The sequence below is a fragment of the Clarias gariepinus genome, chromosome 8 (genome assembly GCF_024256425.1).
Source record: "Clarias gariepinus isolate MV-2021 ecotype Netherlands chromosome 8, CGAR_prim_01v2, whole genome shotgun sequence".
In the NCBI taxonomy this organism is placed as follows: Eukaryota; Metazoa; Chordata; class Actinopteri; order Siluriformes; family Clariidae; genus Clarias; species Clarias gariepinus.
Genome location: NC_071107.1, coordinates 14,665,225 through 14,681,033, shown reverse-complemented (window position 1 = coordinate 14,681,033; position 15,809 = coordinate 14,665,225). Strand labels below are relative to the sequence as shown.

General features: G+C 37.7%; 2 protein-coding genes across 2 annotated transcripts; both read right to left on the bottom strand.

The window, feature by feature from the left end:
- Positions 1–9,419: 9,419 nt before the first annotated feature.
- calhm1a (calcium homeostasis modulator 1a) lies at positions 9,420–11,760 on the bottom strand. Its single transcript, XM_053502745.1, has 3 exons — positions 11,707–11,760; positions 11,008–11,579; positions 9,420–9,932 (listed from the first exon to the last, which is right to left on the bottom strand). The coding sequence occupies exons 2-3, from the start codon at positions 11,554–11,556 to the stop codon at positions 9,450–9,452; spliced, it is 1,032 nt and encodes a 343-aa protein (XP_053358720.1). The 5' UTR covers positions 11,557–11,579; positions 11,707–11,760; the 3' UTR covers positions 9,420–9,449.
- An 823-nt stretch (positions 11,761–12,583) lies between these two features.
- On the bottom strand, positions 12,584–14,491 carry calhm3 (calcium homeostasis modulator 3). The gene is made up of 3 exons (XM_053502799.1): positions 13,987–14,491; positions 13,549–13,804; positions 12,584–13,403 (listed from the first exon to the last, which is right to left on the bottom strand). The coding sequence occupies exons 1-3, from the start codon at positions 14,274–14,276 to the stop codon at positions 12,954–12,956; spliced, it is 996 nt and encodes a 331-aa protein (XP_053358774.1). The 5' UTR covers positions 14,277–14,491; the 3' UTR covers positions 12,584–12,953.
- Positions 14,492–15,809: the final 1,318 nt, after the last annotated feature.

Here is a 15,809-nt window from a genome sequence, read left to right as displayed (position 1 = left end):
TTGAAAAAATTAAACAAAAGCTGTATCTCTAGCCCATAGAACCATAGAACAACTCAGGACTCTGCGCAAATCTGGATGAACTAAGCAGGATTTATTGCAGCAATAAAACCCAAGTGAGTCGCACTTGTAATGCTTAGGTCGTAAATCCAAGCATTATTAACAGACTGTCTGACTGTTACATGCAGGCTTATTATATTCCGTTTTTAAGGGGAGAGATGCACACCTTATTTCCTCCCTTAGTTCTTTTTTTCCCCTACCAAATTATTAACCCATTATAGGCAAACTTTTTCCAAGGAATTCTCCCATTATATTTACATTTTTCTATCAAATTATGTTTTACGTCAAATACCTTGTCATCTGGCTTCCTACATCATCTATACCAAGTGATTATATTTTTTCTATTATAATTCATTTTTCTTGCAAATTACTTTCCATTATCTTTACACTTCATTGATTTATTTTATAAAAAAATAACAGGGCGGTGCATATTTTTACTATACATTTCCTCATTTATTCTACAGTTCTCAAGAGACTGACCATGGGTAAGCATGTTGTTTTGTATTATGTAGATGCACATAATTGTATGGTATTATGTAGATGCACATACTAGTTTATTTTTGTGTTTACTCTTATTAAACTCAGTATTTGTAAACCTGATTGTGTGTCTTTTGGTTATTTGTCTATATTTTTACTTAGACATGTGTGAACGACTGCAGGTGCACCTGACACCTTATCTTGTCTATTTATCACACACATGACAGCTAATTATAAAATAAGTACAGTTTGTCTGTACTTTTTTGTCTGGGTCACTCTAGGGTTTTTTTCCCCATGTACTTGGGTACACACTGTATACTGAGTATTACTACCCATCCCCTTGCTGTTTATGTTTTATATTGTCTGCTTTTCTTGTCTCACCTCTGAGTAAACCCATTATGTTTTATGTCCTATCATACTCTGTCAGCTTTTCTTATGTCACATCTAAGTGAACCCATTATGTACTCTCTACCTACTTCTATATTATTTCACTATATTAATATTATGTTGATTAATATTATCATATTGTTACATTTCTGCATACACAAGTATATTTTACTAAAATTTACTTACAAGTTGCTTGTTTAAAAGCAAAATAGCCATAGGCTAGTGGACTGAACCATAAAAAATAAACCAAGCTACAACAATTGCATTACATGATAAACAACATTAAACTCATAATTTTATTCAAATAATTAATAAACTATTAGAAGGCTAACTTAATAAAGGCTGGATTTTTTGTCCTCCTACCTATGGAGGAAAAAGAGAATAATCTTGTACCGCGGTAGACATGGGCAGTTAAAATCAAAGCTCGTGTACAGTTTAACACTTACCAGAGACCAGACACCACGCATATACTATTGGAAATATACTATTGGATTCGACGACCTGGAAACAGCGCTGCAATGCAAGAGAGTGAGTGTGTCGGCAGCCACAAAACAAACAATACAGTTTAATTACTTAATTCTTTTTGAAGAGCAGCCTATAAACAGTGTTGTATTAAACAATGTTACATTTAGAAACAATGTTGCATTTAGACTTCCTGGTCCCATTTGTCGAACCGATCACCTTTCGGGTACAAAAAGTCCATCACGTTTACCAAACCCCGTGTAGGTAGCCTAAATGCTCAGTCACCGATTCAGGACAGTACATCTGAAAGCACATCAGCATGGACTCTCCCCTGCTCCACCCAACAGGTGCACAACCACAAAGCATTAAAGTCAAGCACACAGCAAGAGTCAAGTGAATTACACTTTTATAAATTTCTTTGTCGCGTTTTCAAGATAATGCCCTTCTGAAGTGGCCTACTAAGAGAAATACATTTATCAGACGGAATCGCCTTTTGGTGTGACAACACTATTATACCTAATAAGAACCATAATAACCCAAATTCAAATCTAATTCAAATGAACACAAAAGAAAACCTGGACAACACAAGCACTGGGTAAAAGTGGCCGCGTTTAAGAATAGAAATTAAAAAGACTAGCGAAAACGCCAGAGCTTTAGAGTATGAGTGCCCTCTGGTGGTAAAACAGCATCACGTCCTAGACTACTCATTAACAGTAGAGCACACGTCTAGCTCATTTCTTAATCAGTAAAGTTAATTAGAAAAAAATGCTTTAGTGGGAGTATAAAGAATAGACTGTGGAGCATTAGAAAAAGGTCTGATAAGTCCAGATTTACTCTGTTCCGGAGTGATAATCGCATCAGGGTAAAAGAGAAATGGACTAAATGAAGTACTCATCATGCATAGTGCCTACTGTACAAGCAAGTAGGTCAGTCTTTTGATCCTGGTTTGCTTTTGTTGGTCAGGTCTGGGTTCAGCAATGTTATGTGCTCAAAAAATGATGTCCGCTGACTTCCTGAATATAATGACCATTTTTTTCTGTCAGTAGATTTTTTCCCCCTGATGGCATGGACATATTCCAAGATGATGATGTTGCCAGGATTAATCTGGTTCAAATTGTGAAAGAGTGGTTCAAGGAGTATGAGACATCATCAGACATGGATTTGCCTCCAGAGTCCTTGTGCTGGAAAAGGCTTTACGCAGTGGTCGAACTCGCCGTAATCAAAAACAAGATTCGGGTTAGAAATGAACGCGACTCTTGAATCAAAATAAATGTTGTGACATTGCATAAGCGTATACAAACAATGCCACGGCCATAATCAAAGCCAGAGGCAGGTAAATTAAGTATTAGTGTGACTTTTTTTTTTTGGGGCCAGACAGGATATCCATCCATCCATCCATCCATCCATCCATCAATCAATCCCATCTCAGTTTGCTCCCAGTGACCAAAGTAATGTAGCCTCTTCAACCACCTTAACTTCACACCTCAACTTTAACTGCTACTCAGCACAAAGTTTCCAAGTTCTGTCATCTCTCTGTTGCCAAGTCCAATAACCCAGCACCACTGGATCTGCAGACTACCCTGCCCTGTCTGATAAAGGGCTGAATTACAGTTTTTCTCAATTGCTTTGGTGCTTTTCTCAGATCAGAATGAAATGTCTCAAAACCGTTAGTGCAACCTCCACAACATTTAGTCATTTGTGCACATTAAAGTAGCAATTTCTCCTTCCTCTGAACAAATTGCAAATGCCCTTGGACATGTATCAGTTGCTTTCATACAATTCTTTGCCATTTTATAACATTATCATTTGCTTATGTCATGTCAGTCAAAATGAACTATACTTTTGGATGCTGAATAGTCGTTTCCAAAAAAAAAAAAAAAGTTTTCATTTCATTGCTTAAGTCATTACATACAAAATTGTTGATTTAGTTATCAAATTCTGTCAAGCCAATTTTATACCTTTTTTAAAAAAAATTTTTCCTGGAAATGTCTCCTAAATTGAACAATTAAAAATATGTGGCCAGACAGACAGGGACATCTGGATGTGCCAGAATAATTTACGTATGTTCAGTTACAATATGTACTGTTATATTGTTTACATTTGTGCACAGCTCTATCGAAAGGGTGTTTCTTATGTTTATTCTACATAAGTGACTGTAGAGTATTTTTCTTTTGCACAATGTTGTAGAATTACAAACAGCTTACACAGTACAAATGTGAAACATATGTATTCAGTGTCTTGTAATCACTTACTTCCCTGACTACAGGAATTTCTAACTTTACTGTAGATTTTACTGTAAATGGCTGTACAAAAAGTGTATAGTGCTGTTTGGAGCATTTTCAGGTAGTATCACTGAGTTCTGACCTTTTTTTGCATTGGAAAACACTGAGAGAATACTGTAAACTGTCATAATAAAAACATGACAAAGCCATTTGACTATCTTGTTCATAAAGATAGTGTCAAGTTTCATTGACATTAATACTTGCTTTTGAGGAATAGATTATGATAATGAGCAGGTTATCCACTAGGTTTTGCAGTTTGCACCAATTGTTTTAAGAAATACACTAACTGCTGTTAATAGTGATGTAAGAAAAGCACCAAAGCGACTGAGAAAAACTGTAATCACCCAAGGACCTTATCTGGTCGAGAGGGATTTAATTTTTTCTAAAAGAAAGGATGGATGAAGTTGCCATCATTATTACTTTTATTTTGTTTTAATCAATTGTAAAAAGATAAAAGGGAGCTGGCTTGTCTATTCTAGGCCAAAAAAAATGTTATATTGCTTTATATTGGAAGAATGCCATCCAGGTTTTGAAATCACATAAAAATAGCCCAGAACATCAGTAAAACATGAAGGCATGGAAAAAACTGATGATTCTCCTTGAAAATTGCCAGACAATTGACAGTCATGCAATGGCTCTTATTGAGACAGAGAAAAGGTGATGGGAAAAATTGGCGCAATAATAATTGACGCAATAATCCCTAGATTATTTTCCACCCTAAAAATAAAAAACTTCTGAGGGGATTCCACGGATGAGGCCAGTGATAAGATAAAAGCTTTTAATGTAGTATTGTCTTTATCAACAATCTAATTTATTAACAATCTAATTCAAGCAAACATACATAATACATGTTTGCTTACATAATCACGGTAATGTAAAAATATCTCATTCACACAGACAGTCAGCATATATTTTGGTAGGAATGCCAGTAAATTCATGTAGTCATTCAATCCAACAATTATGTTGCAGTAGCTCAATGCAAAAATCATTCTGATATTGGACCATAGCTTCAGATAGTGTTCACATTTAAAATCCGAATGGCAAACTAAACTAAATAAATAAATAAAATAAGGAATCTATGACTTTAAATGTTGCATGATTGTTGGAGCCAAAAGGGCTGGTTTGATTATTTTAGAAACAGCTGTCCACAAAATCTGTTTACACAAAATCTGTTTACACAAAATCTGTAGCTATTTGTACAGAAGCTGCAAATTATTAAGTATTTTGATACTTAGGTGTAAGTGTTAAAAATTTAAACCTAAAAATAAAACTTTAATAAACATAAGTTTTACGAATTATAAGAGGGCAAATTGTTGGCGTGCATCTCGCTGGCGCATCTGTGACCAAGACAGCAAGTCTTTGTGATGTATTAAGAGCCACGGTATCCAGGTTAATGTCAGCCTACCACTAAGAAGGACGAACCACATCCAACAGGATTAACTGTGGATGCAAGAGGAAGCTGTCTGAAAGTAATGTCGGGTGCTAACCTGGATTGTATCCAAAAAACATTAAATCACAGCTGCCCAACTTACTGCAGAATTAAATGTGCACCTCAACATTCTTGTTTTCACCAGAACTGTTTGTCGGGAGCTCCACAGGGCTGTGGACAATATGAAATGTATTGTTCTCTGATGAGTCCACCTTCACTGTCTTTCCCACATCCTGGAGAGTTATGGTGTGGAGAAGCCCCAAAAAATAGTACTACCCAGACTGTTGCATGCCCAGAGTGAAGCGTGGGGGTGGATCAGTGATGGTTTGGGCTGCAATATCATGCCATTCCCTAGGCCCAATACTTGTGCTAGATGGGTGCGTCACTGCCAAGGACTACCAAACCATTCTGGAGGACCATGTGCACCCAGTGGCAGTGCTGTGTATCAAGATGATAATGCACCAATACACACAGAAAGACTGGTGACAGAGTGGTTTGACGAACATAAATGTAAAGTTGAACATCTCCCATGGCTTGCACAGTCACCAGATCTCAATATTATTGAGACACTTTTGGGGTGTTTTGGAGGAGCGAGTCAGGAAACGTTTTCCTCCACCAGCATCATGTAGTGACCTGGCCACTATTCTGCAAAAAGAATGGTTCAAAATCCCTCTAGCCACTTTGCAGGACTTGTATCTGGTTTGGCCGCAAAAGGAGGCGCTACCTCTGTATATATACATTATTTTCTACATTCTACAACAATACTGGGGATTTAAAAACTATAAAATAACACATATGGGATTAGGTAATTACGTAACAACCAGAAAAACAACAGGTAGTTGTTATTTGTAGACACAGAGGTCAGGCTTTCTGTAAGAGTTCTTGCAAGAACAGTATTGTCAAGTGCATTTGCAAAATCCGTCAAGCACCATAATGAAACTGGCTCTCATAAAGGCCATCCCAGGAGGGCGAGACCAAAACCTACCTCTGCGCAGACGAGAAGTTCATTTAGAGTTATCAGCCTGAAAAATGAACCATTAAGAGCACCTCAGATTAGAGGCGTTATGAAGTCTTAAAAGAACATAAGTAGCAGAAACATCTTAATATCAACTGGTCAAAGGAGATTAATGCATTTTTGGATGCCTTCAGCATTCCTTTACACTGTAGAAAGAAATAAAAATCAGGAACCAACATGGAGTTAGAAAGTCTTCTAAAACTTTTGAATGGTAGTGTATATATATATATATATATATATATATATATATATATATATATATATATATATATATACACACTACACAATACATTGTATGATTTTTTTTTATTTATTTGTAAGTTACTGTGTCAAATAAGTATTGGATCACTGGCTTATCAGCCAAATTTCTGACCCTCAAAGACCAGTTATTTCGCTTTTAAATAGTCCAGCTACACTCTGCTCATGATTCTAAATTAGTATCATCTGTATGACACCTGTGCCATCCACAATCAGCCAAAGTCTAAGTTGATACATGGGGTATCAATGATGCTAAGAATGGTGAATAATCAGCCCAGAACTACACAGGAGCAGCTGGTCAATGCCGTGAAGAAAGTTGGGACCATCGTTTCCAAGGCTACCATCAGTAATACACTGTAACCGTAAGACGTCATTGTTCAAAAACTTGCATCGCAAGTATGTCCAGGCCCGTCTGAAGTTTGCCAGGGACCATCTGGATGATCCAGAGGAGTCATGGGAGAGAGTCCTGAGGTCAGATGAGACCAAAGTAGAACTTTTTGGTCTTAACTCCATTCACCGTGTTTGGAGGAAGAAGAATGATGAGTATCATCCCAATAATACCATACCTACAGTGAAGCATGGGGCTGGAAGCATCATGCTCTGGGCGTGTTTTTCTGCACAGGGGACAGGACGACTGCACTGCATTAAGGAAACGAACGGGGCCATGTATTGTGACATATTGGGCAAAAACCTCCTTTCCTCAGTCAGAGCGTTAAAGATGGGTTGTGGCTGGGTCTTCCAACATGACAATGACCCACAGCACACAGCCAGGAAAACCAAGGAGTGGCTCCGTAAGAAGCGTATGGACTATTTAAACGCAAAATAACTGGTCTTTGAGGGTCAGAAATCTGGCTGATAAGCCAGTGATCAAATACTTATTTGACACAGTAATTTACAAATAAAATGTAAAAAAAAATCATACAATGTGATTTCCGGATTTTTCTTTTCAGATTCTGTCTCTCACAGTGGAAATGCACCTATGTAGACCCCTTCATGATTTCTAAGTAAGAGAACTTGCAAAATCACAGGGTGATCAAATACTTATTGACCTCACTGAATAAATATATTGTATATATCAACTCAATGTTTTTTTTTCCATTGGCCACCCCCCCTTTTTTAAATTCTGATTGGTTAACTCAGGCAAGATAAGTCTAGGCTTGTTTGATCTACAATACCAAAACAGCTGCCTCTTTATCTTGTGTGGTAAGTGCAGCTAAGTTTGGGATTAGTCACTCTATGAATATTGCTTTAAATTACTTATCAGTTTAAGCCTTAACAATGCAGCGCTGCCACTAAGTCTCTTAACCCAATCTGGATGCTGTATCATGCCTATTCCTGCTTCCTAACAAGTTTGAATATGTTATAATAAGTTCCTGTAACATGATTATTATGAAAACTTCGGTGAATTAATAACTACTCAGGCTTAGCCTACATTACAAACATTTGTACAGTAAATGTATTACAACAAAATATAAAATTACAATCAACTTAAAAGTTTCAAAACTGAAATGATTGGAGGCAACATTTTTTTTCAAATACTTTGACTAATTTCTACTTGCTAGAGTTTACAGTGGAGTAGTGGGCATGTGTGTATTTCTTTCTTTTTTTTTTCAAAATGTCTTTTAACAGAATATAATCTGTGACATGTTAAATGTTCTTCCATCATGTAGAGTTGCATACAGTAATGGATGATATCCAAAATGATAAATCATAGATGCATGTCTTGTCTCTGAGTTTCTTAATGTGAGTCTGTAGAAAAAAAATACTAGAGGTTCAATGAGGTTCCAAAAGTGCTTACAAGGAAACTGGGCCATAACAATGTGGCTTTGGGAAGTGAAAGGGAAGTTTTGGAAAGAGTTAGGATCCACAAATTTACTCAGTGCACAAACATAGGCCTCTCCTCTGAGGAGCGAGATGACTGGAGCCACTATTGAACGCAGAGAAGCAAAAGCTGCAGCTGACGGGAGCTTCCGGCATTTTCTTATGCGACATTCAGAAACCAGGTCCCAGGTGCTACGATTGAGCATCACTCCAATTAAAAAAGAAAACTAGTGCAGGTACACCAATAGCAGCTATCCCATACAGATAATTTCTCTGTGCAGAGCATGGGCATTCAAAGGCAAATACGTTGTATGCTGTTTGACTAGCGACTGTCCCCAGGGCAATCAGCCCATTGAAGATCACTACATCTTTACTCTTAAAGAAAAGAGCAAATTTTCAGAAATAAGTGCAGCCATGTAATCCTACTTCCTGTTTGGTCTTACCTCTTGATGGTTGTGTGGTGCAGCTGCAGATGTATTTTAAATGATTATTATTAACTTAAAAATGATCTTTGAATTTGAATTAACTAGAAATACCAGGAAACCACTCTTAACATGAAAACACTTAGGCAAGCAAAGACATGGATGTCATAAAAGCACAAGCAAAAAGGCAAATAATGCTGATGTGGTCAGAAGGAACCTCTGAAAAAAGAAGCAAAATATATAGTTAAAAACTATTACTAAAATAAGAACACAGAGGTAGGAATATAAACATTACATTTTTATTTGGATTACATTGCTATATATATATTATTTCACAATTTATTTGATTAGAGCATTTGTACATGAGAATCCAGTTTAAATTATAATAAGATATATTCTTAAAAGTTATTAAATACAACACATATAAAGTCTAAAGTTAAAGTCCTATAGTTACAACAAAGGTTTGTACAGTTATGTGCAAAACAAAACAAAAATAAATAAAAAAACATAAAAAGTCATGTAAACTTACACTCCATGACTGAAATGCAACTTTTTCCAGATATACAAGACATTTTTTAAAGAGAATAACAAGCTGAAATTAGTCACATGCAGAAAAATCCCATGTTTTGTATTTTTATTTCTACAAAACAGTTAAATTCAATTGAATTTGAACTTAATTGATTTTTTTTTTATGTGAAACTTTTTTTAAACAACAACAACAACAACAAAAAAGCCAAAATGGTTTACCTTTGGCTATTGAGGTAAATTTGATGGTTATATTTGTGTGTGAATAATATTAAATAGCTGCATCAATTGTAATTATTATGTATACAGTAAATTTAGACCTTGGAATAATATGCTGCACGATCATTCATGGACTTTGGCCTGTGAAAACCATTAGTGTGTATGTCCTTAGTGTTTTCATCTTTTCCATGTTTATGAATCCTAAGTGCAGGTTTACAGGTATGCCAGTTCCACAGAACTTTATTCATGTCCTCCATTTCTCTGATGCCTAGGAGCTTCTCTTCTTCACTCATGGGCTTTTCTTCATCATTACCTTTCTCTTTTCCCTGCTTTTCTTTCACTTGCAGTTTGTGAAACACAATCTCACCACTGACGCTCTCAAAATATTGTTGAATGCAGACCTTGGCAAAACTTTTGGCATGCTCTTTGCACATTTCATCAAAGAGCCTACGTTCTGTGTCGATGTAATGTGACCAGTATTTGGTTTTCAGGAAGATGGCTTGAGTGAAACAAGGTCTGATTGCTCTTATCAGAAAGGCCACAAAAGTGGTCAACATCAAAAATGCCCATCCACAAGCCTGAGGAAAAAAAAGAAACGGAAACCATTTTAAATAATCCGTCAAGATTAGGTATGAATCTTGAATTTAGTTGAATTAATATGATTACATGCATAAATTAGCATGAATAAATATAAAGTTTCCTTACATAAAATGCTATGTAATGGAGGTCCATCCAATTTTTTAGACACATTTATGTTGTGTCTAAGAAATTGGATGAACCTCTATTACGTAATGGTGCAGAATTACATGTTCTGGTATATAATCTTTGGTAGACATGCTTAATTGTTAATGTATTAATGTTATTTCAGTGTTTTTATTGTGAGGTCTTTTTTTGCGATTTTCTTTTAAAATACCACCAAGTGGCAGCAAAGCCAAATGTTAACTTACAGTACCTAAGTGAGGCCATGACGAATTTGTATTTTATGAGCGTCTCTAACTATTCGTAATTTTTCTACGCTCTTACAAAATGCTTCTGTCGTGTTCTTTACCTTTCACGACTGGTGGACCATTAAATTGTTATGCGTACAACATCCTTTTTTTGAAAGGTAATAACCCTTCATCATCAAATGCATCAGCATGCAGCTGCCTTCTGTTTCAGACACCTCATGCAACTGAGTTCTATAGTGTAAAACTTAGCTTCTGAGACAAAGAACACTACAAAATGTTTGATTTTTAATATGTTTTACGTGAATTATTTATAATTATTCACATTTAACATGATTTACTGGTTATGTTTGTTAGTGCAATTCAGAAAAAGGTTAAAACGTTGTAAAAGTCAACACTTTCAACAACATCATCCTTTCATTGACGCAGTGGTATAGGACTGTCGCCTTGCTCCTCCAGCGGGCGGATTCGATTCCCGCCTCAGGTCTCGTGCTTGGTAAATTTTCTCGGGTACTCGGGTTTTCTTCCAACAGTCCAAAAATATGCAAATCAGGCATTTGGCGTTTCCAAATTCCCTTTAATGTGTGTGTATATGTGTGTGCCCCGCGATGGATAAGGCTGACTTATCTGCAGTTAAGCTATAAAAAAAATGTTCCTGAATATTTGCTGTTGTTGAGAGAGACATCGAGAGAGAGGGAGAGAGACTTACCTGAGACATAACCCGAATATACCGGGTCGATGCCTCCCTGTTGATGATATTATTTGAGTCGAAGATATTTTTGCAGGGAATTGTTGCTAATATCCTATCCAGGTCTGCATCTGCCATTAACACGTTGCTTCGATTAAAGAAGTGGCTCAGATCGAGCTTGGTACTGTAGGCGCATAAGAAGCTTTTGCCGTCCATGAGCGTGACGGCGATCCACACGGAGGGAGCGATGAGTGCGCGCTGGGTCATGGAGCAGAGCATGTAGCGCAGCACAGTGGGGTCCTTCTGCCGCTGACCAATGGGTCTCTTCCACTCCTCAGTCAGCATTGAGATGTTATTATTCAGCACGTAGCCCAGCATGAAGAACCAGAATGGAGGAACGATCAAAATGCCGACCCCGTATGCGTAATTATACTCGGGCATACACGGGCAGGTGAACTCAAACGTGGAGTAAAGCTGCGCGCTCGCCAAGGCCATGATCCCACATATACCGTTCATAAAAGACTCCTGGTTAGCTTGTAAAAACTGAGCCATTATCCGAAACTTATCCATGTTGGCTAAACGTTGTTTTAAAACTGGTGACAAGATGAGAATACACAAACACGTTACAGAATCAATTATTTTAAATAAGGAAAATGTTTAAATGTTTGAAGTTAAATAGATGTTCTATTTTGAACTAATCAATCGTAGAGAATTATTTACCAGAACAGATGAGCTGATTCTCCTTACGAGTAGAAGTGTAGAGTAGAGTTTCAGATGCACGAGCGCACACCTGGGCTTTGTCTCAAACAGCAGTCTTATCCGCTGTAACTGTGGGTTTATCTTAGAACATTACGTCAGCTGGCATGCAGTTTTGACATGCTATTTAGGAGCCTAGATGGTGATTTGGGACAAAGCCATGCTAAAGTACACCGCTGGCCACTCCTTACCACCCAGTAGGTCTTTAACCTTATTTTGGCCCTATTTCAGTTTTTATAAACAACGTACGAATATTTGAAAATACTACAAATAGATGTACTTTAACAATACGTCAAATAGAAAATGTATTTTCAGTTTTCTTTTTATGTAAATGTTTTGTGATAGTGAAAGAATTACGCACAGGACCAGTAATAATCTATCCGCTGATTGCAGGGCAAGAAAGAAACCGATTTCAAGATCAGTAAACGTTAAAAATAATTTTATTGGACATACTGACATATGACTTTTCTATTATATATCACAATCATACATGGATCATATTCCTATTTATGTCACTGCTGAGTAATGGTGGAGAGAGCCATGCAAAATTAAACAAATATAGTCTAGCACAGGCAAATCTCAGCATGCAAGGTTTCTGACTTGACTGGCTAAAAGTCTGGTGCAAACCTTCCAGTACACACAATTGTTAGACATCTGGCAGATGCTAAAGATTCATTGTTGTCTTTATACCTTCATGTAATATATATTTACTTTATTTTAAGCTTTATTTTTGGAACATTTAAAAATATAATATAATGTAAATATTTAAAAAATATAATATATAATATAAACAAATATAAAATATATAACTAAACTTTCTATTTAAGATAAAGGTTTTACAGAGACTTGGTTGTCTACAATATACACACATATCAATCAGCCATAACATAAGCATCTGGCATTAAACCTATGCCAAGCTTGTATGTGCGGCCACTGCGGCGACCCCTTGTCTTGAGAGACAGACAACAGCAACAAACTGGTGATTGGCTCATGGGCACCTGAAGCTCACCCATGCCCACAGGGTCCAATCCCACAGAAAAGCCAATGCAGCACAAATAGCAGGGGGAAAAAAACTATATTGACCATGATAGAATTAAACTTTTCTGCGACACCAGAGACAGAGACACAGTGGTAAAACATATATTGTATATATGGGTGTATGGGTACACGCATACATATTTATATTTATCATATCATATTTATCATTCATTTCACACATCAGAATAAAGTATTTGTCCAGTAGGGTCTTCCCAAGTAATACATTTGGTGGGCCTATATAACATCTTGGTCACATCCAACTCAGGTTTGGACAGGAACCAGCTTTCAAGCAAGTGATCCACCTGATCCTTCCTGGTCACACCATGGAGACGCTCATCTTCTTCCTCAGTCTCATCATGGCCCTTCTGAAATCTGAGGCTGGGGGAGAGTGGCATTCTAAGAACCACATCGTCTTCAATACACTCAAAGAAATGCACTACACATTTTTTGGCAAACTCTCTGGCATGATGGACACAAGTCTCATCAAACATTTTTGCCTCAACGTCCAAGTAGTTGCTCCAATAGCGTGTCTGAAGAAAGGTGGCATGATCAAAGCATGGTTTAATAATTCTAGCTACTGCACCCATGAAAATGAGACAGAGAAGGATGGACCAACCTATTGCCTGAAAGAAAGCAGATGTAATGATAAGATAATATAAATTTTATTTCATCAGATCATTACTTTTGATTCCAAATACTTTTGGGAATAAATGCTTTGTAGTGCTTTGTGTAGTATTTGTATAAAGAGATATTGCGAAGTCCACTTACCTGAGAGTAACAGCGCACATAGCGTGAGACAGCTTTCCGGAAAGTGCTGTCTTGGAAGATGATGTCTTCCTTGCAAGGCACCTTAGCCATGATCCTGATCACATCAAGGCCAGTGTTATTGGGGAACCCATTGAAGTGTTTAGGATCCACATTCATGCTAAAGGCACAAATTAAACACTTCCCATCCAATAAGGATACCAGGATCCAAACCATTGGAGCTAACATGGCCCGCTGCATCATCGCTGAAAACAAATACCTGTATAGGAGAGTTGCTTGTTTAAAAGCAAAACATGTATAGAGGTGGGCTTGTGGATTGAACCGTTTTAAAAAAATAAAAAAAAAAACCAAAAAAACAGCCTAGAACAATTGGATTACATGATTAACACCTTTAAACTCATCATGTTATTCAAATAATTAATTTCTAATTAGAAGACTTACTTCGTAACGGCTGGATTTTTGGTCCTCCTGCCTATGGGTCTGGCATATTCCTCCATCATCACTCCAGTATGCCGATTAACCAAAATTCCGAGAAAGAAGAGAATAACCGGTGGAACAAACATCACACCGAGTCCGTACATTCTATTGTACCGCGGTAGACATGGGCAGTTAAAATCAAAGCTGGTGTACAGTTTAACGCTTACCAGAGACAGCACCACGCATATACCATTGGAAATGGACTCGGAATTCGACTGGAAGTATTGAAAAACTACCTTTAAGCGATCCATCATAAAAAGTTAGGAGTCGATGTCCTGGAAACAGCGCTGCAATGCAAGAGATGCAACAGTATTCAAAATACTCAAAACAAAAACTCTGTTTTAATTAATTCCTTCTTTTCGAACAACAGCCTATAAATGCGCTTCCGAAACAATGTTGCATTTAAACTTCCTGGCCTCATGTGTCGAACCGATCGCCTTTCGCTTACAAAAAGTCCATCACGTTTACCAAACCCCGTGTAGGTAGCCTAAATGCTCAGTCACCGATTCAGGACAGTACATCTGAAAGCACATCAGCATGGACTCTCCCCTGCTCCACCCAACAGGTGCACAACCACAAAGCATTAAAGTCAAGCACACAGCAAAATAACCCTAGAGTCAAGTGGCACGGTGCACAGGAACGCTGTGTCATAGCTGTAAAGATTAATACACTTTCATACATTTCCCTGTCGCGTTTCAGAATTATGCCATATGGTCAAAAGTAAAATACACAAAAGAAAACAAGGACAACACCCGCATTGTGTGGGAAGTGGCCGCGTTTAAGAATAGAAATTAAAATTACTAGTCAAAACGCCAGAGCTTTGGAGAATGAGCGCCCTCTGGTGGTGAAACAGTGAAACAGTATCACGTCCTCTCCGAGACCACTGATTAACAGTAGAGCACATGTCTAGCTGTTCAAAAAGGCTTTAGTTGGAGCATAAAGAATGGCCTGTGGAACATTAGGAAAATGTTACGTGGATTGATGAGCCTAGATTCACTCTGTTCCAGAGTGATGAGTGCATCAGGGTAAAAAGAGAAGTGGACGAAGTGATGAACCCATCGTGCCCAATGCCTACTGTACATGCCTGTGGGACAGTCTTATGATCTTGGGTTGCTTATGTTAGTCAGGTCTCGGCTCAGCAATGCTATGCGGCCAAAAAATAGGTCCACTGACTAACGAATGATCACTTATTCTCACTCACTCATCTTCTATATCGCTTTATCCTGTATTCAGGGTCGCGGGGACCTGGAGCCTATCCCAGGAGGCTTAGGGCACACCCTGGACAAGGTGCCAATCCATCGCAGGGCTCACACATATACTCAGGGCAACTTGGGAACACCACTTAGCCAAACCTGCATATCTTTGAACTGGGAAAAACCCCACCAAGCACGGGTACATACAAACTCCATGTACACAGAGACGGGAATCGAACCCGGACCCTGGAGGTGGAAGGTAACATTGCATAAGCTTATTAAAAACAATGGCACGGGCATAATAAAAGCAAAGGGCAGGCACATGAACGAATGACAGGATATCTATCTATCTCTCTGTCTGTCGTTCTGTCTGTCTGTTAAATTGCATACAATTTCCATTTGGGATTAATAAAGTACTCTATCAAAGGGGAAATGTGATACACATTTTGGCAGTTTGTATCTTTCAGAGTAAAACATTGAAGATACATATTATACTCCTTCTTAGGTTTTAACAAAACATTCTAAAGAGTTAAAAGGTGTAACAACCGAGCGACAATGCTGCCATTTGGTATCCGGAGTGTCGGACCTGGAGTT

Coding starts and splice junctions, on each gene's coding strand:
- calhm1a (XM_053502745.1), bottom strand. CDS start 11,556: ATGGATAAGTTTCGGATAATGGCTCAGTTTTTACAAGCTAACCAGGAG. Junction 9,933..11,007: donor ATATTCGGGTTATGTCTCAG/GTAAGTCTCTCT, acceptor TTTTTTCCTCAG/GCTTGTGGATGGGCATTTTT.
- calhm3 (XM_053502799.1), bottom strand. CDS start 14,276: ATGATGGATCGCTTAAAGGTAGTTTTTCAATACTTCCAGTCGAATTCC. Junction 13,805..13,986: donor AAAAATCCAGCCGTTACGAA/GTAAGTCTTCTA, acceptor TCTCCTATACAG/GTATTTGTTTTCAGCGATGA. Junction 13,404..13,548: donor ATGTGCGCTGTTACTCTCAG/GTAAGTGGACTT, acceptor GCTTTCTTTCAG/GCAATAGGTTGGTCCATCCT.